This window comes from Paroedura picta, chromosome 4 (genome assembly GCF_049243985.1).
Source record: "Paroedura picta isolate Pp20150507F chromosome 4, Ppicta_v3.0, whole genome shotgun sequence".
NCBI classification, from domain to species: Eukaryota; Metazoa; Chordata; class Lepidosauria; order Squamata; family Gekkonidae; genus Paroedura; species Paroedura picta.
In genome coordinates, this window is record NC_135372.1 from 93,945,363 (window position 1) to 93,970,666 (window position 25,304).

A 25,304-nucleotide genomic window follows, 5' to 3' on the forward strand; every position below is an offset into this window, starting at 1 on the left:
CTCACTACCTGGTTTGTGACATCACCAGATTCCATCATGACATCTGGAGCACACCAGCCCAGCAGCTGCAGAAAGCAAGGTGGCAGGAAGTCAAGGCCTCTGGGTTCTCTTGTTCTGTTGATACCAGTGCAGCAGGTCAGCCTTCTTTTCTTCTTTTCTGTAAAATGACTACAGGTTCTGATCATTCCTATGAAAGGATAATGGCTGGAAGGACCACAGTAGATGAATAGGGAATAAGCTCTCCCAGGATTAACTCTCTCTTCTTATAAAAAAAATCTTACAAGCACTGGAAAAAAACATTTGTGTGCAAGTACATTCTAATGATTTGCACTGAACAGGAAGTCTTAAAAGCTTTTGAATAAATAACAATATGCGAAAAGCTGGTCATACCTCAATATAACTCCCAGCAGAGTTATGCAGGAGAGTAACTGTGGCTTGATACTTCACAGTTTCTACTGAATTCTATAGGGGGGGAATAAGGGACTGCAATATACAATATGCCCACTGGGGTCTTGCAATGACAGGGCTTAGCTCCTAGGTGACCCCACCTTTTTTGAGCCTGTGGGCCCTTTTGGGATTGTGACATGAAGTGGGCACAGGTACAAAATGGCTGCCAGAAGAGGCAGAGCCAACCACAAAACCACACATTTCCCTCTCCCCCCTCTCTTCAAATCAGTTAGTCTCCTTGCCTTTTCAGTGTAGCCAGAATAATGTAGTGGTGGAGCAGCATCTTCTTATCTGGATGACCAGGTTTGAATGCCCACTCCTCCTCCACTTGCAGCCAGCTGGGTGACTTTGAGCTGAATACAGGCTTTCCTCAACTCTCCCTTCAAACTAGGGCATTGTTGCTCAGGGCATTGTTGCTCAGGAGGAGCTGCCTGAGCTGGGGAGATAATGGCTTTACTGTCTCCTTCCCAAGCCAGTCAGGCTCCTCTTGTCCCCAGGAAGCTGTGACAGCACAGGGACAAGAGGCTGCCAGCATGTTGACATGGGCAATTCAGCTCTCAGACATGCTGGCCATTTTGTTCTCCTTCCTGCTTGGAGCAGCTACCTGAATCAATAGACTTGGGAATGGGAAGAAGGAATTTAGTCTCCTAGCCTTATCCCCACCCTTACCCTTGGAATAAGTATAATGGCCTTTCACAAAGATGATTGTTGTGCTGTGGCCACTGCTGAATCAATCCCTCCCCCTCCAATCATAACAAGTCAGACATGTGCAAGGAAAGGTGTTTAGAATCATAGAATAGAATCATAGAGTTCGAAGGGATCATACAGGCCATCTAGTCCAACCCCTCCCGCTCAATGTAGGATCCACCTAAAGCATCCAGGATAAGTACCTGTCCAGCTGCTACTACCAATTCTTGTGGGACTCCTCTGCTTGAGAACTGTCCATTTATTCCTATTCTTTGCTTCCTTTCATTCAACAAATTTTTAATCTGTAAGATGAATCCACAAGAAGAATCCATCTTCTTGTACCATGACTGCTAAAAAATTGTTTTTGACTTGGAAACATGAGTCCTGTAGGAACAAACCTTGCCTTCATCTAAAATGCCCAAGAACTCTGCTCTGGTTTGGCCTCTGTGTTCAGTACTGAGTACTGTGTTCAGTTTTGGGCACCCAAATTGAAGAGGGATGTTGACAAACTGGAACGTGTCCAGAGGAGGGCAACAAAGATGGTGAGGGGTTTGGAGACCAAGACATATGAAGAAAGGCTGGGGCAGCTTGGTCTGTTTAGCCTAGAAAGGAGATGACTGAGAGGGGACCTGATAACCATCTTCAAGTATTTAAAAGGGTGCCATATGGAGGATGGAGCAGAATTGTTCTCTCTTGCCCCGGAGGGACAGACCAGAACAAATGAGATGAAATTAATTCAAAAGAAATTCCATCTAAACATCCGGAAGAAGTTCCTGACAGTTAGAGCTGTTTCTCAGTGGAACAGGCTTCCTCGGGAAGTGGTGGGTTCTCCATCTTTGGAAATTTTTAAACAGAGGCTGGATAGCCATCGGACGGAGAGGCTGATTCTGTGAAGGCAAAGGGGTGGCAGGTTACAGTAGTGCAGGGGGATGGACTAGATGGCTCATGAGTTCCCTTCCAACTCTATTATTCTATGATTCTATGATTCTAATTCACATGGGGATTAACATGTCTTTTTTTTTTCAAGTTCATGATGAAAGACCTTCCATGATTCCTGAAATGTATGGGTGCACCCCCCAAGCACAATGAGTATTTATGAGTCATAGAAACATAATGTAGTGCATTACCATGGTCAGTGCCCAGATGGGAGACTTACACTGAGCAGAGATTTGGACTATATTTTCTCCATGGTCCCTTCCAGCCCTAACTCCTTGTGATTCTACATCTGTCTTTTGATGATGCTGACCTTCCACTGCTGCTTGATGGAGGTGTTATGGGGCAGGAATGGAAAAGCATGAACCCACCCCACACCTCCCCACCCTCTTGACCTATGCGGTGGTGGTGGTGCCAGTTGCAGCAGAAACTCTACAGGATTGCCCTTCCTCTGGAAGACTAGGCATTCCAGGGGTCACTGAAACTGTATCTGCTGGGCTAAAAAGTTGAAGCCAGAAAAGTGGGTTGTGGACTTGCTGCCATCACCACCCCACAATGGAAGCAGAGGTAGGCCCAGATCACCCACCAGGCCACCAATGCTCTCTGAGTTGAGAAGTCCTGGACAATACATTTATATGACTCCCAACTCTTGAAATACAAAATATCTGGTACTTGGGCAGGAACAGGAGACGAGTCATCAGATCAGAGCTGGAAGAAGGTCTAGGAGGTGATCCAGGGTGAAGCAGTCATTTACTGGTATAACTATTCAGTGCAGTGGTCCACAACCCCGGGTCCGGGGACCGATACTGGTCCGTGGATCAGTCGGTACTGGGCTGCAGTTCCTCCTCATCCTCCTCCCCGGCTGCTGCCTCAGGGGCTGCCTGCCACTCTGCCACCAGCTCACCTTTGGTGCTCTCCAGGGGCCGCCATGGCTGGGGCTCCCCCTTGGTGTGGCACTGTGCAGCTGCTGCTGGCAGTGGCCCCTAGTGGGCGGCAGGAAATCAGGGGCGCTGGTGGGAAAGCAAGCAGAGCAGGGGCTCAGGTGGTGGCGGCGACGTCTCTCGGCAAAAGACTCCCCCCCCCCCCCCCCGGGCCTCAGTAAAACTGTCAAGCATCGACTGATCCCCGGTGATAAAAAGGTTGGGGACCACTGATTCAGTGAACATATGGCTGAAAACCTTATGAACTCCATTTGACTCTGAAGAGGCAAGTATAAGGACCTCCTACCAGCAGATGGCAACAGCAACCCAATAATATGCTGTTTGCTCTTTGTAACTGGAACTGGCCCCAGTTGTGCAGGCCCCTCCTTGCCTTCCTGGCACTGTATGGGTGGACAGCTCCACCAAAGGCTCACATTCTTTGTTCCTGAACATATATGCTTTAGAAATCCATTTAATTTTGGGAGGCCTATTAGAATTTAATACTTTCAGATGAAAAAAGTATTATATTATGACTGCATAGAGAATAGTATTTGTAGCATTGCAGAGCATTCAAATGATGATGCCAAATGTGTCCCCTGCCCCCATCAATAAAAGACAGCCTGTGCATAGTTTGAAGAACAGCACAATTTAGGGAATGGCGGATTGTGGGTAGATTCTCAAAGATATCCTTTTGTTTATTTGTACAACTAGCCTCGCACAATTCCTAAGTCACAGGGTGGTAGCATGGCATTACTCAACATAAATATAAAATTTCCAGTTGATGTACAATTAGAACAGCTAAAGAGTAACAGTGGCTTAAATATATTACAGCCTCTCAAAACTGTTTACTGGCTTGGCTCCCAAAACCTAGACATGCTGAAAGTCTGGCAGATCTCCAAGGAGTTCCACTGAAAATGCTTCTCTGCATGCCCTAATTATTCTTATTTGGTGCAAGGGTAATAGCCTCAAGAGGGCACTCTCGTTTAGTCTTAGAAATAGCAGACCGAAGACTGGCGTTCACTTTCCATCTTTGTCAATGAGAATCTCTAAGTTACGTTGGAATATGCTGTCTGGAGTTTATTTGTCAAAAGTGGCATCTTTAATTGTTCCTGGAAGGATACAAGAAATAAAGTGGCTGTCATGGTTTGCCTCAGTTCCACGGGGGCAGACATTTTAGATGACAAGCAGTCCCTCGTGGGCTCTGAGATCTCTGAGGCACAGGCCCATCTGGTAGGGTGGCTAATTCTGAGTTGGGAACTACTTATCAGAGACCATGATGCTGCCATGGCAACCAGTTGTGGACCCTACTCCCAGCCAACAGACCAGAAACCACTTGGAAAGCCTTGAGTCTCACTGGCAGCTTTTGATGACCTGGAGCTGCTGCAGGAGAACTGCCAAGGCCCTGCTCCCACAAAGGACCACTGCCCCCCCCCCAAAAAAAACCCTCAGGATCAGAGCCAAAGAAGGACCAGCCGACGGAGGGACCAGGAGAATCAGGGACCCAATAAAAGAACGTGTGATCAGCAGCTCCTCTCTTCAGTCTCTCCCAGGAAAGAGATAAAGTGTAGGAGTTCTTGATAGCAGCCTGGACTTAATCTCACCAGAAAGGGAGAGATCCCAGCTTTTTGTATAAGCCTGCAGAAGCTTGAAAGATTCCATAAGGCTTGCTTTTGTTGCCCTGGCTTCTGCATTCTTGCCTCCATGTCCTGTTCCACAATATTGCCTCCTATCACTGTAATTCAGAGCTTACCGTTTTGGGATGTGTATGCTTCTCTTTAGTCATTGCTTGTAGTCACTGATTTAAGATATTTTCCATGCATCCATGCATTTTCCATACACACCGTCTTAAACCATCTATCTATGGTAATCAGAACTGAACACAGTATTTCAAAGTTGGCCACACTGTTGATATGTATGACCGTTCATGCACTGGAGGTTTCATGCCAGGCTACAGGCTGGTGTTTTAGTCGTGGCAGATTGCCCCACCTCTTTCTGAGCCCACATGGGGGAACATTTGGACTGGTGCACCTCATCCGCCCCCGATTTGTGTTCCGGCACAGGATCTGGGGCAGTGAAGTTCCCAGTGCGTAAATGGTCTATGAGAGCATTAAAATATTGTCCCAGTTTATTTTCAGTCACTTTCCTAATGATCCCCAGCATGGCTTTTTTTAACCCATGTCACAAACTGAGTTGATGTTTTTACTGAGCTACCCACTGCATCCCAAGGTCTTTTTCAATCACAGTCAACTCACTTACTGTGCATCATCTTGCACCTATTTACATTGGGTTGGATCCCACTGAGGATTTCCATGGAGAGAAGGCGGGGGGGGGATTTTCGCTGATTCTCCCCCTCCTGTGGCAGACTTACAGCTCCTCTCTCATGCTGTGTCTGGGTGTCCCCAGTCAGGGGCATTTTGAGCTGCAGGAGGGATGGGGAACAAGAAATAAATCCTTTCTGTCCACAACCTTGGATCTTCATTTTCCATGCTGTTGATGACAGATTCAATTTGGAGGGATCTTCTTGGAACTCTTTAGAGTATGTTTGGTTTAAATTACTCTAAATTGCTCTAATTTAGGATCATATGCCAACTTGACCACTACGTTTCTAACCACCACCCCCGTTATAGATAATAACAAATAATTGTACCAGTCCCAATATCAAACCTTGAGAGAAGCTGCTGCTCTCTTCTCTCCACTTTGAGAAGTGTTTGTTTATCCTTGCTCTCAGTTACCTGTCATTTAATTAATCTCTAAGAGGGGCTCTTATGATCCCTGTTCCATTGTCTGAGGAAGTGTGACTGCACACAAAAGCTCACAGCTTGAATAAATCTTTGTTGGTCTTAAAGGTGTCATTAGAGCCATTCCACACAAGGACCAATGTTGCCAATTGCTTTCACAAAGCGGAAACACTATTTTAAATACTGGAATCTCGGCATTCCGCATACCTTCATTTGTAGCATTTCATTCGTTCCCCACAGGTTTCTGGTCTCACAGGAATTGCTAGAAAAGAAGTGATTTTTTCTGTGTTTGTTCCCACCCCTGGCCATCAATCAAATGGAACAGCCAGTGGGCAGTTGTTATCATGCTCCCGAAAAGCCCCTTTCCCTTTAAGCACAGTTAAAAAAACACACACACACACACACACAAACGTTGCAACGAATATGTGTTGATTCGTTGCAACGGAGAGACCCATCTAGCTGGCGTGTGAGCTGGCGATTCATCATTACCACGCTCCCCCGAGTGGAAAAAAAAATCCCCCCCCCGCACGGGCGCGATTTTTGGCCAAAATTAAAGGGAACTGGTGAACAGGGGGCTGTGTTGTGCTTGAGGACTTAGGGGAGCTTTAAAGCACTTCTGTGGAGGGACTGTAGCCGGAGAAGCTTCACTGGGTGAATGAAGCCTCTCTGGTTCGTTGCTTTCCCCGCTCCGAGGGGGAAAAAATGGCGATTGCTTCGCCGGAAGTTCGGAGGAGAGAGCCAGGGGGAGGGACTTTGTTGCAACCGCTACATTGAGGATGCACATATCTTTTTCGCAAGTGTTGCAGGTTGTTGGCAAGAGTGTAGCGATTTTCTGAGGGTGAATCCACTTTTCCCGATTCCCCAGAAATCGCTACAATGAAGCGATTTTGGTGCTGGTGTTGCAGGAGTGTTGCAGATTGCTCACAACGTCATGCAGAATGTAGTTTTAGTGGCGAAAACAAAATGTAAGACTAGTGCTATATTAAAGTCGTGCGGAATGGCCCTCAAAATTTTGTTGTGCTACTTCAGACAAACATTGCTATCTACTTGAATCTAAGAGGAGCTGTTCTTTTATCCCATGACTACTAAGATTACTTGGGCATCTTAGATGAGAGGTCTTGTATAGGCTTTCTGGAAGACTAAGTAACAAGCACATGCTTGTTAACCTTCATGTAGTTATACCTCATTTTCCTTCAGCACACAGTGATAATTGTTCCTAGTAGTTTACCTGAAACAGATGTTATACTAAATGGTCTGTAATTTCTAGGATAATTCCTGGATCCCTTTTTAAAAATGAGCACTACAATTGTTATTTTCCTGTAGGGTTCCTTGTAGTAGGGAGGCTGATGTTGGTGACAATGTACATATAAAAGCTAACAGGTAAAAAATTTCACATTTGTGTTCTTCCAGATTTCTTGAGTATACTGTATTCAGATGCAAAGAATCCATCTCCGCCATGGGTTTTTCTGGTTCTTTTGAGGCCATGTTTTTTTGAAAACTGATTTTGAGGGGGGGGGGTTTTGTCTGTAATGTTTATATCAATTTTCTATGTCCCACCCACCCATATTCATCCTTGGCCCACTTTTTGATGATTAGGCTGTCATGGTCAAACCACTTCCTCTTCACTCCTCCCCCCTCCCCACTCTGAAGACAAGTGATTCCTTTTTCTTTTCTTTTTTAAAATCACACTAAACTATTGATACATCACTGCAGGTAACAATAGGCTTAGCAGGTTCTCTGAATTCCCAGCTTCCATTTTAAAAAGTAAGTCTCTAGTGCCTTCCCTTGAAGAAATATAAGGAAAAAGGCATATTTCTGTGAGGGAAGGAGTTATACTTTAAAAAAATGAAGCCTGGGAATTCAGAGAACCTGTTAAACCTATTGTTACAATGTTCCAGGGATATATAGACATTTCTGTGTCATTCTTTTCACTGATGACATCACCAACGAGAACAACACCTTCCCTTGAAAATCAGCATTAGTTAAGGCGCATAAGGAAGAAATTAAACTGATTCTACAACTAAGAAAATGTAGAGAGTGGGCAGTTATGAGGAGGAACATGCCTGAACTGAATCCAAGGAAATGAGGAATAATTTAAGCATGTGGGAAAGCCTTTTTTCATTTGGTGGGAAGTCCTAGAACTTCATTTGACTCAGTTCTTCAGACACTCTTCCAGAAAAAAGTGTCTCTGATGAGGGAATCTGCCAGAGATGGTATTAGCTTTTGGGCAACTAGGGCAGCTGCCTCAGTGCTGGTAGCCCTGAGCGGCCTTGACCAGCCAGCAGCCGTGGCACCACTGAAGCCGGCTTCTCTGCTGTCTCTGGAGATGTGGCAGTGGCTTCAGGGCAGCATCTGGGACAATATGGTGACATGACCCCCAGCAGCCCTACAGTTGGCTCTCACTGGTCCCAGCTTTGAAGATGCCTCAGTTTGTCAGGTTAAAGATGCCCCCAGTTTGTCCACAGTCCTGCCATCCTGATGGGGGCGGGGGAGAAGAACAGGCTCCTGAAGGGCTGGGTAGGGCTGCTTGCCTCTGCCCCCAGGCTTGCTGTGGTGGTGGAGGTGATTACCTGCTCATGAGGGTCTCAGGTAGCCAGCAGCAGGGGTGGGGTGAGCAGTGATTCTGGAGCCCCATCTTGGACTTTTGGCCAAGTTCCCTGGAATCACTAAGGCCTCTCCTCATATTTTCTGACTAGGCACCTCATTTTTGTAGAGATCACCTCTTTTGATATCAAACATGATTGTTTTCTGCTTTGGGGGCAGTATTCTGTTTTGCTAAATTTCATAGCATTGTGCCCACTGTTCCAATATCTGCATCTACCCATCCCTCTGGTTGGCACCATAACCAACAGTGCCAATGTTCAGGCATTTGTGATATCCCAAAACCTTGTATTTTTGGCATGACATGAATACATATTCATGCATGTGAAGGTAGCTGAAGTCACCCATTATCAATGTTTTATACTTTAGGCCTTCTGTCTAGAGATCACCTCCCTAAATTTGTCACAACTTCAGACATTTGTGCAATGAACGCCAAATGGAAGGAAAAGGAATCCAACCTGAGCTGAAAACAGTCTCCCCTGCATGCATATTGTTTTGTTGGGGAGGCAGAATGAGCAAAAGTAGCAGGGGGAAAGCTGCAAGGACAGATCCATTTGGCTGTCACATTGCTCTCGGATGTATACAGTTATAGCTTGGATCCTTGGTCACTATGTATTTGTAACACATTTATCATGTTACATATCAGTGAGAATCTTAGTACATCTTCAGGGCTCTGCCATTTGAACAATGGTACGTACTCTAGTCCTGATGCTGCAAGGCGGAATTTAGCTGTGAGCTATCTTCAGCTCTTCATTGTCCTGTGCTAAACGTGCAGTGCAGACAAAATTTACATTAGAAATTATGGGAAAGAAATTGCATTCGCAAAGACGGATGTAAAGAATCACTCACCAATTACTGCCAGACCATTTATTCTTGCAGTAACATGAGCAGCTATGTCCTCACTGGTTATACTTGGGATCCCATAAATGGGTTGACATCTGGGACACCCAAATGTGCTGTGAGATGAGCAGGTGTGCCACTCGATAACTAACGGAGTGGGGAGGCCCCTTTGTAATATGGATTGCCCCTCTGCCCATATATGTGCAGTGATGTCATCCTGAAAGAAGGTGTAAGGAAGTATCGACATTGCAGCACCCAGGAGCATAGGCCTTGCCAAAATTCTGAGTGGGCAAAAGAGGAAATGAGAAGCAGGATGCAGTATTAACCGGCCTAGGAGTGGTCCTCCAGTTGCCACCTGGCCCTTGACCCCTTGCTCATGGTAGTCTACCTGGCATCGGTTAGATCCTGTGTCTTTTCTATGACACTTTCCAGTTTGTGCAAAGGGCTCCCTGAGGAGGAGCAGGAGGGTGGTGGTGGTGGTGGTGGTGGTTGTCTCTACGAATATTTAGGAAGTATTTTGAGACCCTTGAATTTGCCAGGACATTCAATAAACTGCAGGTATGTGTTAGGGGGAGGGGTTATTGGTGGTTTTATTTCATTCTCTGTGTTTGAGAGATACACTTGCCATGAAAAATGGTGATAGATATAGACAGACAGACAGACAGACAGACAGACAGACAGACAGACAGACAGACAGATAGATAGATAGATAGATAGATAGATAGATAGATAGATAGGCAAGCAGGCAGGCAGGCAGGCAGGCAGGCAGGCTGAGAGAGAGAGAGAGAGAGAGAGAGAGAGATGATGGTATCACAATACATGCATGCACACACTGCCATTGCAAGGAGGGTCATGCTCAAGGCCCTGAAAACTAAGTATGAAGGTAGTGTGCGTCTTCATTTATTTAATCACAAATAATACTGTGGCCAAGGCTTGAGAAAGCATGGTGAGGTGAGGCTCTGGGGCTCACATGAGCCTAATCTATACAACTTCGTCAGGCAGCTAGTGCTCTTGGTCCCCCTGAGAGGTGCTACTCAAGGATTGCTTCTGAGATCCTAGCTCCGAAATAGCTCAATTTTTTGTTGTTGTTGTTAGCAGCTATTTCTACAAATTTCCAGCCCTAGGAGAAGGAGTATATTTCCTTGGCTTCTGACAGCTATCAGTCTGATTTGTGGAAAGGCCCCCTTTCTGGCAGTCTGCCTTCCTGGATGTCGCTTCGGCTGTGTCTCTCTTAATCCTGAACTCATCCTGCTGATCAAGGAACCTGTAATTAAATTCCAGTTCCCCTAAGAGGCTTGTCCACTTTGGATGGTGCTGCATCTCCTTTGAAGTGCCTGCAGGTGGTTTTGGTTTTGACACGATGGGGGGAGGGGGGGAGGAGAATGCCTGTTGCAGGAATCGATTCCGCTCTCAGTGATGAGAGCTTTTTGTCAACAGGATATATTGCTCTTTCAGTTCACCTTTGGAAGGAGGGAAGGGATGCTGGGTTGAGGGGAGTTTCTTTCTGTGCGGGGCTTGATTAATGCCAAAGCTGAAGAGGCTGGTTCCCCCCAAAAAAACAACAAAAACAGGAAATCACCCTTCCAAGCACAGGCCTTTCATTTCAGAACTGCCTCATTGTTGAAATAATAGCTGATATAAACATACCAGTGCTGAAATCATTCACTCTTTCAAAGCAGAGCTTTCACCAGACATGGAGTGCAAGAAGGCATCACAATTGAATAGTCATGAAATGTGTGATAGGACATTTTGCAACCAGCCCCTTTGCATATACTTGTACTTGTTATGTGTGCCGCTCTAGGGTGGATGCTTAAGTATTTTAATAGCATTCTAGATCTGCCAGATGTCCACCAATTTCCCAGGTTGCTAGGCTGCTGTAAGGTAATGCACACTGGTACAAGAAACCCTAAGTTCAAGACTGAGTTCATTTCCACACTGGGAACATTGCTGCCTCAGCTGCTGTGTGGGAGCACAAGCACAAATCTTGGGCGAGTGAGGTGCGCTGGGCCAAATGCTCCTCAATGAGGGAGCAGAAAGAGGTGGGGCAACCTGCTGCACCTCAAACTCCACCCTACAGCCCAGTGCAAAACCTCTGGTGTGAAAATGGGCTGAGATGGGAAAAGATCTTCAGGTCATAGTTGACAGCTCAATGGAAGTGTTGCAGTGGCCCAAAAGGTGAACTCTGTGCCAGGGATTATCAGGAAGCGGATTGCAAATAAAACAGCTGCTATTGTGATGCCCCTGTATAGATCTATGGTGCGGCCTCATTGGAAGTCTATATGCAATTCTGGTCCCCATCTCTCAAAAAGGACATTGCAGAGCTAGAACAAGTACAGAGGAAGGCAATCAAGATGATCAGGGAGTTGCAGCACCTAACCTTTGAGGAAGGTTGAAGAGTCTGGGATTTTTCCGTTTAGAAAAGAGATGACTAAGAGGGGACACAATAGAGATTTATGCATGGGCAGAAAGAGTGGTGAACAAAGCAAATTTTTTCTCCATCTCCCAAAATGCTAGAACTCAAGGGCATCCAATGAAACTGATGGGCAGTAGATTCAGGACTGATTAAGGGAGATACTTCTTTGCACATTGAATGATTAAAATGTGGGCCATTTCGCACAGAGCTCAAAGTTGCTATTTGGTTGCCGTTTGTGAAAGCGCTACTTCAAGTAGCGAAATGTAACTAGCCGTGCCCGTAACGCACAGCTGCGGTTTTTGCGGAATTTGGCACTTTCACTTCTCGCCACTTTCGTAACCCACAGGCTTCCGGTTCTCCGTCTTATCGCTACAAAGGAGGTCCCTTTTTAGCGCTTCTGGCCTCCCGTGCCCGTCAATCAAACTGCAGGCACACCTTTGACCTCGACCCTAAAGCCGAACTTGTCGGGGTTCCCTTTTTTTTTTAAAAACCCAGGAAACCCCGTAGCAACGCGTTATCGTCCGATCATTGGCGCCCTTGGAACGTGTTTTCTATTGTTTTCTAGGAACCAGATGCATTGACATGTTTGATTGGTTAATCCCCGCCCACAGTACACGCCCACAGGTTACCTGCTTATATGCACCTGGGCAGACACGCGGTCGGCCTCACTCTTTTGTTTGCGTAGCCTACTGCCCGCAGCACAGGTCAACGTTGCAATGGAGAGGCTTATTTTTCAATTGCTGGCTCACATGCTCGCGGTGCTCCAGCGCATGAATACCGCCTTGTCGCGTCGGACGTCTGCTATCGCGGAGTACCGAGAACGGGTGCCCGGAACGCTGACCAGCAGCAGAAGACGTTCTGTAAGGGTAACCATGGCGGCCAAGAAACGCTGGCAAGCTCTGGCAGAGGTCCGGTTCCCCAGACAGTTCTGGGTGGACGAACGATCCTCTGACTGGTGGGAGAATTTTGTGTGGACTCGCTGGGATGATGACCACTGGATTGCCAACTTCAGGATGTCGAGGGGGACATTTTTTGAACTCGTGGAGGCTCTACGTGGACGCATGGAGAGGCAAGTCACTGGCATGCGGCGCCCCGTTCCAGTTGAAAAAAGGGTGGCTGCCGCATTGTGGTACTTGGCCACCCCTCAGTACTTCCGGACAGTAGCCCAGCAATTCGGACTCGGAGTCACTACGGTTGGCGATATCCTTAAGGAGTTCTGCCTAGCCATGGAGGCGGAATTGTTCAGCAAAGTCGTGTGCCTCGGAGACCGGCTTGGAGCGGTGAGTGTCATTCTATCCCCTTTGCCCTTTAAATTTTTTTTCTTGTTTGACAGGTCAGCAACGAAGACGCGATACACCCCACGCTGACATGCAATGGCTTATATTCTTTTCTTTCCCTTATTCCAGAGTATGGACGGGTTTGCCAGGCTTGGATTCCCGCATTGTTTTGCGGCCGTCGATGGAAGCCACATCCCTATCCGTGCCCCCGGGGGAAGCATAAAAGAGTACGGGAACAGGAAGGACTTTTGCTCTGTTCTCCTGCAAGGAACAGTGGACTTCTCCGGCCGGTTTATCGATGCCGAGGTGGGGTGGAGTGGCAGGAGGCATGATGCCCTTGTTTTCAGGGAATCCAACCTCAGGAAAGCCATGGACGAAGGGGTCTTTGTTCCAGGAAACCCCACCGCCACCATTGAGGGCGTGCGTGTGCCGCCGTTGGTGCTCGGGGACGGAGCCTACCCAATACGACGCTGGCTCATGACTCCCTACAAGCGGCCAAGGACAGACGTGCATAGCCACTACAACCTCACTCACTCCCGGGCAAGGAATGTAGTGGAGCGTGCCTTTGGACGTTTGAAGTCCCGGTTCCGTTGCCTGATGTCCCGACTACACGTGCATATAGACAATGTGACTCCGCTGATCATCGCGTGTGTCATTTTGCACAACATATGCGAGGACAAGGGACATAACATCCCCTTCCCTGTGGATGAACCTGATCCTGTTGTCCTTGAGGACACACAAGACATCCCTGAAGCAAGGAGAAGAAGAATCTATGCAGAGGGGTGCAAGGTTCGGGACGCCATAGCCACCCACATCTACAGAAACAGGAGGCGTGTTTAATTGTTTTTCCCACTCTCTTGTTGGTGAATAAAGTTTTGTGTTATTTGTTTAACCTTGTCTTGTGCGGTTTGTGTACTTTGCCAGCAAAAAAACGGGGATTCTCTGGTCCAAAAGCACTTTGACAGCCCTAAATGCTAACTCCCAACTGAAATTGACAAACACAATACGGAAGCGCTGAATGGGGAAAGTTCGGGGAGGCGGGTAGCCAGGAAGTATTGGCGACCCCTGTCAAACCGGAGGATCAATCCACTTATGTTCCAATGAATAATTTTATTGGTGGGCAGCTTTGATACATTTAAAAAACGGGGTGGTCTATCGGAGCAACGCACGTTCGTTCCCTAACCGTCATTCCGAAGATGCCGAAGCCACGGAAGGGCTCCTTCTGGCAGCGCGCCGAGGCTGAGGCACTTCTGGAGCTTGTGCTCCAATCGAAAAGTGTTGGCCGCCTTATGGCCAGCACCCACTGCCACACCAAGGGTGCTTACCTGGTGTTGGCTTCAAAGCTGAGGGAGAGGGGCTACGTCCGGACCTGGGAGCAGGTCCGGACAAAATTCAAGCGCCTTAAGCTGGACTTCCTAAACAGTCTGGAACAGTGGGGGGGGATCCCGCAGCCAAGTGGGAGGACGGTCTTCCACGACCAGATGGTAAAAATATGGGAGAAGGCTGGGAAGCCCCCCCTGGACATGAGGAGGCATATGGGTGAGTGCTGCCCTCGTTGTGTTTTGCCCTTAAACATGCATGGAATGACTAGCTGCCTCTTTCCCCTACTGTCCCCAATGAAATTCGAGAAAGTATTTAGATGCTGTCAACCCCCTCTGACTTAGCCCTCCAGTACTGTAGAACCACTTTGGTGTTTTACCCTTAAACATGCATGGAATGACTAGCTGCCTCTTTCCCCTACTGTCCCCAATGAAATTCGAGAAAGTATTTAGATGCTGTCAACCCCCTCAGACTTAGCCAGCCAGTACTGTAGAACCACTTTGGTTATGCGCTTAGACTCTAACTGTGGTGTGTCCACCAGCTGTGTTTCATCTCTGTTTTGTGTGCTTTTAATTATGATTTGTCTTTTTCTTTGCCCAGCCACACAATCACCATCCAAGCTGGCAACAGCACCTGAGCGTGAGGAGGGGGAGGAAGAGGGACCTTTCACCTCGGGACAGGCTGCAGGTGAGAGTTTTATGTCTGTGAGGGAGACCCATGTGTGTGTACCCCCATGGAGCCATATGGGAGCCTGATGTGATGCTTCCTTTTGGAGTGTGATCAAATTCTTTGTTTGATTCCTATAGCTGAAACTGTGGAGGCAAGGCTGCGTGCGATGGAGGCCAGAGTTACTTCCCTGGAGGCTCAAGTGGCAGAGCTGAAAGGGGAGATTGAGCAGCAAAGGCAACAGAGGGAGGCGGAAGAACGTAGGTTATGTTCCCCACTGCCCAACTCTTCTCACACTGTGGCTAAGGCCACTTAAAAGTGTATGCATGTAAACTAAAGAAATTTGAAAATATGTGTGGCACTAATGTGTACTTTTTCTCCCTCCCCACACAGTTAAGAAGAAGGAGGATGAGGACCTCTTCCGCCGCAAAGTCCGGGGGTCCGTGGGAAGGTTGAGCAGGAGAGTGAGGGAGATGGAAGGGGCTGGGCAGGGGAGCAGTGGGACCTGAGTTTTGTTTCCTGTTTGTGTTTTGGGGTAGGGGTTGGGGGGGGGGGGCTCCAAGTTTCATTCCCTAATGTTTTTCCCCTGTTAAATGTATACTTTTGTTAAAAAAAATAGGTTTTCCAGGGGGGTGGGGGGTGGTGGTGCTGGTGGGGCTCCAAGTTTCATTCCCTAATGTTTTTCCCCTGTTAAAATGTTTTTTAAAATAAAATGTTATTGCAAATTTTATAACAAGACTCCAGTGTGACTTCTTAAACTCGCACATATTTAACCCCACACCACACTCCTAAAACTCCTTGAACTAACACCCCTCCAACCTCCAACCCACACAGCAGTACCACAATATAGACAATCACTAGAGAGGCCGCTTTCGGCCTTGCAGATTCTACAGTAGGGTACACAGAGACAGAGTCAAAAATATAAACTTTATTCAACAAACAACAAAACACAGATAACATGAAATAGAAAAAGTGGGCAAAACTAGGAGGGGGAGTACTTGTCTGCTGGTTTTATTTTTCTCTTTCCGAGAATAGTCCTCCTTCGTGTTTGGGTGGAGGCATTCTGAGAGGGAGTCGGTGGGGTGGGTGCTGGAAGTGGTGGTGTTGGTGTGGGTGGTGGTGGGGGTGGTGGTGGGGGTGGTGGTGGGGGGGCGGGGGCGATTTGTGGAGGGTAGGCCCTTTCCATGACCACTACAGCCCTCTCCATGAGTCTCCTTATCAGTCGCACCTCCTCCACGCCTTCGCGTAGGATTTGGTTTGTCTCTCTAAGGACTGCCCTCAATTTTCTCCCCTCCTGGGCAATGAGTGTGAGCATGGCTTGGTCAGCGGCAGCGGCACGCCGTGACTCCTCATAGCAGTGCTCAAGGAGCCTCTCTCCCACGCTTGTCAAGACGGAGACGCGCCTCAGCCTGCCGCGTTCCCTCGTAAGCCTCTCCTCTGCTGGGAGCGCACCTCTAGGTGGTGGGCTGCCTGGAGCCAGGGGTGGTTCCTCCTCCTCATCTGAAAGAACCTCTGTTGGCAAAAAATGAGAAACAAAACTGTTAGTAACATCAATAAAGTCAAAACACACCATGGTGGACATGGTGTTCTTTTTTGTCCCCGTGTTTTCCTGCCAAGAATTTAAACAATCCCCGGCGAGCACATGGCTATTGTTTGTTTGCCCATGGTGTGCTTTTACTTTTGCCTACTTTCACAGCAGGACTCTCAACAATTAAAAGGGAGCACATGGTTAGTGCCTAGCGACATTGTCCTGCAGCTATGGCTCGAAAGGAACAGGTCATGCACGCTCACCATCTTGAATCTGTATCCGCCTGCGCCGGGCAGGAGGTCCAAGCACCCCAGGCTGTTCCTCCTCCTGTGTTCCGGGTATGAAATCTGCAAAAAAAGGAAAAAAAACAGATCTAGGACCAAAGGGTGGCAAAGCCAGCTTCAAAGCCTACACCAGCAACGCAGAGGGACTCTCTTCTTTCTCTTAGCAGTGCTGCTGCCCTGCACAAACAGAAAAGCACAAAGCAGTTAAAACAGCCCCCCCCCCTATTTTAACTAATACTTACCAATGTTAGTTGATGCCCCCGAATCACTATCCACGTCAGGTGCTGCTGGAGACTCGAGGGGCCCCGTCCCTGGCAACTGTGTCTCTGTGGACAAGAGCAGAAAATAGTGAAAAATGAGCAAGCATACACCATGAACCACAAAGCAAGCTCCCAAAGTAGTGAGCCAAAGTACTGCAGAAGGCCTATGGGCGAGGCATGCAGCAAATATTTTGGGGCTGTTGGTTAAACATGACCGTTTCAAATACTAACCACATCAAGCACTCCACAGCCAACCATCTTTTAAAATCTTTTAAAAATTAAAATTAAATGATGAAATCAAAACCGTTTCAAATAGTAAACACAGCAAGCACTCCACAGCCTACCATCTTTTAAAATCTTTTAAAAATTAAAATTAAATTATAAAATTAAAACCGTTTCAAATAGTAAACACAGCAAGCACTCCACAGCCTACCATCTTTTAAAATCTTTTAAAAATTAAAATTAAATTATAAAATTAAAACCGTTTCAAATAGTAAACACAGCAAGCAGCCTACCATCTTATGCGTTGCAACGAACTGACGAGAAAACGATGCCCAAACGTCAGAACACACATTTGCTCAAAAGGAAATATAAAATAAAAAGAAAATCACTTACCGGAGGCAAGGGGCGTTTGCTCAGGAGCCTCCTCTGGCTCCCCAGGAACGATGGCGATGAGGTCCAGCGTTACCGATTCCGCGGCTCGTTGCTGGACGGGGGGTGGAGGGCGAAAGCTGGACGAGGTGCCCTCGCCGGGATCCTCCTCAGCGGGTGGTTCCTCGACCGGGGCAGCCGGCTTCCGAACCACCTTAAGGCTCCGGCCGACGCGCTTCGGCCTGCCGGATCCTTCCCCGTCTCCGTACAGCTGGCGCTGCTCCTCGAAGTAGGGGCAGGTAACCTTCTCGTTGCCGGAACCCTTATTATGGTTCACGGCACGCATATACTCTGCCCTCATTGTCTTGGTCTTCGACCGGCATTCAAGGCCGGTCCTGTTGTGGCCCAGGGCGCGCATCTTAATGGCCACTTGTTCGAATACCTCCCTATTCCTGTGGGAGGACTGGAACGCGTCCTGGATTTTCTCCTCCGAGAAAATCCCGATCAGGTCCCTGATCTCCGCGTCCCTCCAAGTTGGGCCACGGCCGGTTGCAGGGACGGACGAGGCTTGAGAAGACGATTCCATGTTGCTTTCGCTAGTAGCTGAGCAAAATGGTGGTGGAAGGTGCAGGGTGCAACGGATCATATACCTTCCCGCACACAAAGACAAAGGGACTAGCCGGCTCCTGATTGGTAGAGGGCAGTAGGGGACACGCGCATTGGCCACATTAGGTCACATGTCACGTTCAAAACTCCTCGCGCGGGAACAGGATCTGCTCCTAATGGCCAGATTGGCGCCCTTGTTGTTTGACTTAACGCATGCGCTGATTCGTTTACACGAGAGAAGAGCAGTTTGAACATGCAGCGGGAGCCATTTTAGGAAAATGTCCGCCATTACACAAACGCATGCCGGTGTTCAACCGAGAGCAAGTGCGGCAGTACTCGGCAGTTCCCCAATAATATTCACCAGCCACAGCATAAATCAACCAAACATGACATGTTACTGGCGTACGTTCGTTGGCACGCTCAGAGGAATGTTTTTTAAAATGAACGGGGGACGGCGACTCCGCTTGCCGGAGGTATAGCTGCCAATGGAAGGGGTTGTCCGCACCCAAGCACAAGCACGCACCGGGAACCACACAAAGACCCACTACACATAAGCCGCCCCTCATGATATCACCTCGAATCATGTCTATTGAACCCCTGTAAGCTAAGCAGGAGACTGCGAGCGGCGACCGTTCGTTGGCACGCTCAGAGGAAAATTTTTTAAAATGAACGGGGGACGGCAACTCCGCTTGCCGGAGGTCTAGCCGCCAATGGAAGGGGTTGTCCGCACCCAAGCACAAGCACGCACCGGGAACCACACAAAGACCCACTACACATAAGCCGCCCCTCATGATATCACCACGAATCATGTCTATTGAACCCCTCTAAGCTAAGCAGGAGACTGCGAGCGGCGAATGTTCGTTGGCACGCTCAGAGGAAAATTTTTTAAAATGCTCCCTGTACGTTGACTCCGCTAGGACTGGCCGATGGTAGACGGGGTTTTAAGCTTTGGGCAAATTTTGGGAACGTGACGGTGTGTGCCACTGTGCTTGTGAAAAACTCTTGTGGTGTCCGGGCAGAATTTCCGAAAGTAATCGTGCTTGAAAGCCAGTCGCTGTCCCGTTGCCTCGTAGATCCCCGCTCGCTCGGAGAAAAAAAAAATGGCGAACAGTTCGCCGGAAGTTTGGAGGACAGGCTCGGGAGGAGGGACTTTGAAGAACCCGCAACAATGGTAACGCACAGGTCTTTAGCGCTACTGTTGCAGATTGGTTGCAGGAGTGTATCGCTATCCGGAGGGTGAATCCAGTTTTCTGGATTCCCCTAAAAGCGCTACAACGAAGCGCTTTTGGCGGGTCGGTTTCAGGATTGTTGCAGATCGTTAACGACGTCGTGCGTTATGGCAAATTAGTAGCGTTTTCAATCAGCAACCATTGTGCTATTTTTAAGCCGTGGGAAATGCCCCTGTGTATTTCACTGCCAGAGGACATGATGATGGCCACAGGCATAGACAGCTTGAAAAGGGCGGGAGGAGGTTGATACATTCAAAAAGGACAGGTGTCATTGGCTACTAGACATGGTAACTAAAGGGAAGCTCCACATTCAGAGGAAGTCAGCCTCTGAAGGAGGACTCAGCCTCTGTGCTCTGTTGTTGGACCTCCAGAGGAATGGTTGGCCCCGTGATAGACAGGATGCTGGACTAGATGGACCACTGGTCTGATCTAATAGGACTTTTCTTGTGTTTCTTATATTTGAGGCTGAAGATTGTGAACTATAGCCAGGGCACTTGAGAATTCAAGTTTTATACCAGCTTGGCCCAAAATGAGCACCAACTAAAGTAGAATTCCATTATATACAATTATGTAAGTGGGCTCAAATTTCTTAGCTACATAATTTATTTTTCTGCTGCTAATCATGGGGAAATGTCAAGAGATATACAGCCTGCTGTGCCTTGTCCAGTGAAAACTCTCATCAAGCCCTCTCTGGTTTCTTGCCAGGAAATGATACACATCCAAGCTCAAATTGGTACATTTCGAATTTACCAAATGGATCTGGAGATTCTCAGCATATCAGCGGGTTTATACCTGCCCTTCCCCAGCCAGAAAACAGAAAGGACAGTGACAAATCAACCACAGGATGTACTGGATGGCTCATTTAAAAGATCCATGTCAATTTGGCATCAGACCAGGCTATTGGACAGAGACAGTGCTTGGGGCTTTTGCATATGGGCAAGGACCACATCCATGCCCCTCTGCTACTGCATCTATAGCAGTATTAGACACTATGGACAATGCCATGTGTGTATGCATGTCTTTCTCATACTGTGCAATGTATACTAAGAGCATAGCACAGGGAGAAATGGTTCTGTGCAGTATAGGGCTGCCAGCTCTGAGTTGAGATATATCTGGAGACTTTGGGGGTAGAATCTGTAGCGGGCAGGATTTGGGTCAGGGAGAGACGATGGAGTACAATGCCACAGAGTCTACCCTCCAAAGCAGCCATTTCCCCCCAGGGGACCAGTCTCTGTCTCCTGGAGGTGACCTGTAAAACTGGGAGTTGCTTGCTTCAGGCGTCATCAGGACTGGGCCTCACAGCATTTTAAAATCACTTTTAAATGGTGACAGCAAACATGAGTTCTCCATCATTATAAGCTTGTCCCTTGGTGGTAGCTATGAGGTTGAGGCCCCACCATCAAAATTGGTGAGCCTTGCTCAAATTTCATCAATTTTCCATCTGCCCACCCTGTAACAGAGCAGTGTATCATTTCTTTTCTCTAGGCAGCTGGATCAATGATCCCCTTGTTGACATGTCTTTTGTTGAAGAATATAGGTGATTATTTTACATCAGTTACTTCTGCAATATAGCAGTGCTCTGAGGGACCTACTAGTGAATTCAAGGCTGCAACCATGTTTGGCCATTAAAGCCGGGCATTTGCTTTTCCAGTTTAATCCACCATACAAGAACTAATTGCATGCCATCATCTCGACTAGGCATGGCCAAACTGGGCTCTCCAGAAGTCCATGGACTACAGTTAACACGAGTCCCTGACAGTTCATGGTAACTGTAGCCCATGCATGCTGGCAGGGGCTCATGGCTATCTAGCCTCTGCTTTAAAATTTCCAAAGAAGGAAAAAACACCACTTTCCGAGGAAGCCTGTCCCACTGATGAACTGCTCTAACTGGCAGGAACTTCTGGATGTTTAGCCGAAAATTCTTTTGAATCAATTTCAGCCCATTGGTCCTGGATCCCGTTGATTCTGGTCAATTCATGTCAGGACAAAATTACACTGCAAAGGCCAAAGGCATACAGACAGCCCAAGGAAGCTGGGAAAAGCAGTAGAAGAACAGAAACTGGTTTCACATAGAAATGTTTTCTCTAGGGATTTCTTCTGCCCTGAAATGTAAATCTTGCTTTTTTTTCTTTACCACTTCCTGTGATTTGAGCAGGACTGATGCATTATTCTGACAAGGTGAATTCCATGTATCCTGCATAGACAAGTTTATGTTTGGCAAGCCCCACCCCCTCCCCAATCCCTTGGTTGCACTTGGTTTTCCATTTGTTTTTAGTTCTTTTCACAGAATGCGCTGCTGACCCATAACTGCCATTCCATTTTGGGTCTTGCGGGAAGTGATGACTCTCATCAGTCACCCCAGGCCCTGCCCAGCAGTACAGAAATCTGAGAACAACCAACCCTGGGAGGGCTTCCTCACTTATCTCTGGATCTCCACACTGCCACCAGCTGGTCAGTTAGAGCATTTCCCATTAAGAGGGCTGACAGTGCACTCCTAGAATCATAGAATCATAGAGTTGGAAGGGGCCATACAGGCCATCTAGTCCAACCGCCTGCTCAACGCAGGATTAGCCCTAACCATCCTAAAGCATCCAAGAAAAGTGTGCATCCAACCTTTGCTTGAAGACTGCCAGTGAGGGGGAGCTCACCACCTCCTTAGGCAGCCTATTCCACTGCTGAACTACTCTGACTGTGAAATTTTTTTTCCTGATATCTAACCTATATCGTTGTACTTGTAGTTTAAACCCATTACTGCACCTTCTTTCCTCTGCAGCCAATGAGAACAGCATCCTGCCCTCCTCCAAGTGACAACCTTTCAAATACTTAAAGAGGACTATAATGTCCCCTCTCAACCTCCTTGTCTCCAGGCTTAGAGAATTACAATTTACTAGCATTACAATTTACAGTCTCTGCCACATGAGTGTATCACCTGTTTTCTCTCTGACTAGCCTTCACAGGAAAGGCTGGCCACACTTGCTGAGTCCTAGGGATTTAGTGATCTATTGCTCAACCCTAGCACCCTTTTAGTAATGTGTTGGAGTGCAGCTTTGTAGTCACAGAGAAAAAATCTTCCAGTATTTAAAGTAATAATTAATTTAAAAGACAATATCACACACATACCCTGCACAGCAACAGTTGAGCTAGGTTCCAAAGTAATGGTGCATTCCTGCAATCCTTTGTCCTTTGGCCAAACATATCCTGACGGCTGTTATTGTAGGGTAGGATCTTGACTCTTACAGCTTTCTGTCCTATGTCTGTTATCTTGTGTTTTTGTCCAGGTTGCTGGCCATTTGTTAGCCCCCATGTGGAAATAACTGTCTTCAAAATGGAGTCCAGGAGTGTGAGCTCCTCCCCATATGAAATCACTCAAAATGGCCCTCATTCCCCAGGTGTCCATGGAACTTATTACTTTTTCCTGCCTGTTCCCTTGTGGATTATTTTCCCTCTTCCCAGGAAGATGTACAATGTAGCATTTGTCATCCCAGGACTGCCCCCTCCTAGGTGTTGCATTCCTGCCATGCCTCCTGCAGTCCTCCCTTGTAACTAGAAACAAATGCATTATTTATTTATTTATTTATTTATTTAAGATTTTATAAGCAAGCTTTAAGTACTATGAGAGAGCCATCAATGGAATGAGGGGGGGGGGGGTTTAACAGGACGAAAGATGATTAATTTGAACTGTGGTGCTGGGAGAGAGTTTTACAGATGCCATGGACCTCCAAAATGACAAATAAGTGGGTTCTAGATTAAGTCTGAAGTCTCCCTAGAAGCTAAAATGACCAAACCAAAGCTATCATACTTGGGTCATATTACGAGAAGACAAGAGTCACTGGAAAAGACAATAATGCTGGGGAAAGTGGAAGGCAGCAGGAAAAGAGGAAGACCCAACAGGAGATGGATGGACTCAGTGAAGGAAGCTGCAGCTCTCGGTTTGCAATATTGTTAACAATAGGATGTTTAGGAGGCCATTCATTCATAGGGTCATCATAAGTCAGAAGCGACTGGACAGCCGTTAATGCATACACAACCACTGAACAACCGTGGATACTAATTCAAGACGTAACAATTACTGCTATAACCATTAGTGAGGAAATCCAACCTTTCTACTGCCTAGGAGCAGTTGGCAGTGGCTTTGCTGGTCTGGATCAATCTTGGAATCCCTAGCTCAGCAAGTAGTGAGGCCTGCAGGCACAGACAGTTACAGGACATCCTGCTGTGCTTTGCAAAGGGAAGTGATTACCTTCGTCTAGGCTTTTGTATCAAGGAACTAGCTGAAGATGTGTGCTCAACCAGTGAAGGCCAGTTGATTTTTCCAGAGCCAGGATTTTAAAGCCAGTACTTTGAACTTGACCTGGAAACAGATTGGATGCCAGTGTACCTATTTCAGTAGGAGAGGTATGTGAGCAGTCCCTGTCATCCCTGGTTAGTATTTGGATGCTCACACTAAGGAGAAGTCTGGCTGCAGGATTTTGCATCAGCTAGAGCTTACAAGCCATGCTCTGTAGAAGACCCACCCAGAATGAAGTAATACAACTTCTTACTGGTCTGGAAAGAGCAGAGCATCAAATGCTGTATGAAATGTTAGGCGATGTTGGAAATATGTAGCTTATAATATACTTAAATGACTGAACAATATCATTTTATTAATGCACTACTACAGTGGTTTCCAACCCCTGGTCCAGAAACCGGGACCGGTCCGTGGATCAGTCGGTACTGGGCCGCGGCTCCTCCTCGTCGTCCTCCCCGGCTGCTGCCTTGGGGGCTGCCCTGCCACTCTGCTGCCGGCTCACCTATGGTGCTCTCCAGCAGCCGCCATGGCTGAGGCTCCCCCTCGGTGTGGCACTGCACAGCTGCTGCTGGCAGCAACCCCCCAGCGGGTGGCGTGAAGTCAGGAGCACTGGCAGGAAAGCAAGTGGAGCAGGGGCTCAGGCGGCGGTGGTGACATCCCTTGGCAAAAGTCTACCCCCCCCCCCCTCCGAGCCACAGTAAAATTGTCAAGCATTGACTGGTCCCCGGTGATAAAAAGGTTGGGGACCACTGCACTACTAGACCAAAAAACAGATAATCTACTTCATTTTTGTTCAATCTGGAAGTATTTCTTGGTTGTTTCCCAAAGGAAACCTGATTCTGAAAGTCAGAAGTCTGAAGGAACTGCTGGTGTCAGTGAATGTTGCCTGGGTTTTTCATACTCAAGCAGGCCCTCAAGGTTGGCAGGTTTGAAACCCATTGTTTAAAGCCATTCTCTCCTCTCTTAGTCTCCCTCGTCAGGGACCCCACCTCTAGGAGAAGGACAGGAGCGTTCCTAAAACTACACTGCTGCTGACTAGCAAGACTGATAATTATACACCCAGATGCAGCTAGATTTGGCTATAGTTTGAGCGCTGATTACATGAATACATATAAAACCAGATCTTATTGCAGTGAATCTAATTGTCCATAGACTCATGTTTGTATGCCTAATTAGGGTATATAAATAAATCAACATTGTATAATTATACAGCGCATCAGCTCTTGTTTTACCAAGCACTACAGTTAGCTGCACAATGTTGTGGCTCCACTAATATGGTTTTGTATGTAAAAAGGCCATGTCACAAACACATGGAGTATCTTCTGGCTCTTTCTGGACAGGAGTGCTGTTTAGGGAAGGAGGGAGACAGGCCTCCCCCTCTATTACACACGCAACACACACATTCTTCAGACCCTGCAGATATTTCTGAGGAGCACTTACAGTTTAAGGCTGTCCCCTTTTTATTTACAACTAGTAAATAAGCTAGGTGCAGGCTTAATGCAGCAGGCACTTGCGGGGCTGGCGAGGCACCCTGGGGCTGGGGCGGCTCGGGCTGGGCAGCGCGGTCTGGTGGCACGGCCTACCGTGTCATGGGCAAGCTGTTGTGTGGGTGGGTGGGTTGGTGGCGAGGCGCTTGGGGGCAGCGCTGGAGGGTGGGAGGCCGGGCGGGCCACATG

The 25,304-nt window shown here is 47.6% G+C and overlaps 1 protein-coding gene and 1 long non-coding RNA gene across 5 annotated transcripts in view; one reads left to right on the top strand and one right to left on the bottom strand.

Annotated features, from left to right (window-relative positions):
• The first annotated feature begins 37 nt into the window (after nucleotides 1–37).
• The window catches only part of LOC143835897 (uncharacterized), a 107,037-nt gene continuing 81,770 nt past the window's right edge, over nucleotides 38–25,304 (top strand). For all 4 annotated transcript variants that reach the window (XR_013230395.1, XR_013230397.1, XR_013230398.1 and 1 more), the window contains exon 1: nucleotides 38–135. This is a non-coding gene — a long non-coding RNA (uncharacterized LOC143835897). The remainder of the gene's footprint in view (nucleotides 136–25,304) is intronic.
• On the bottom strand, nucleotides 15,467–19,450 carry LOC143835893 (uncharacterized). Its single transcript, XM_077334309.1, has 4 exons — nucleotides 17,530–19,450; nucleotides 16,897–16,980; nucleotides 16,634–16,717; nucleotides 15,467–16,354 (listed from the first exon to the last, which is right to left on the bottom strand). The coding sequence occupies exons 1-4, from the start codon at nucleotides 18,149–18,151 to the stop codon at nucleotides 15,825–15,827; spliced, it is 1,320 nt and encodes a 439-aa protein (XP_077190424.1). The 5' UTR covers nucleotides 18,152–19,450; the 3' UTR covers nucleotides 15,467–15,824.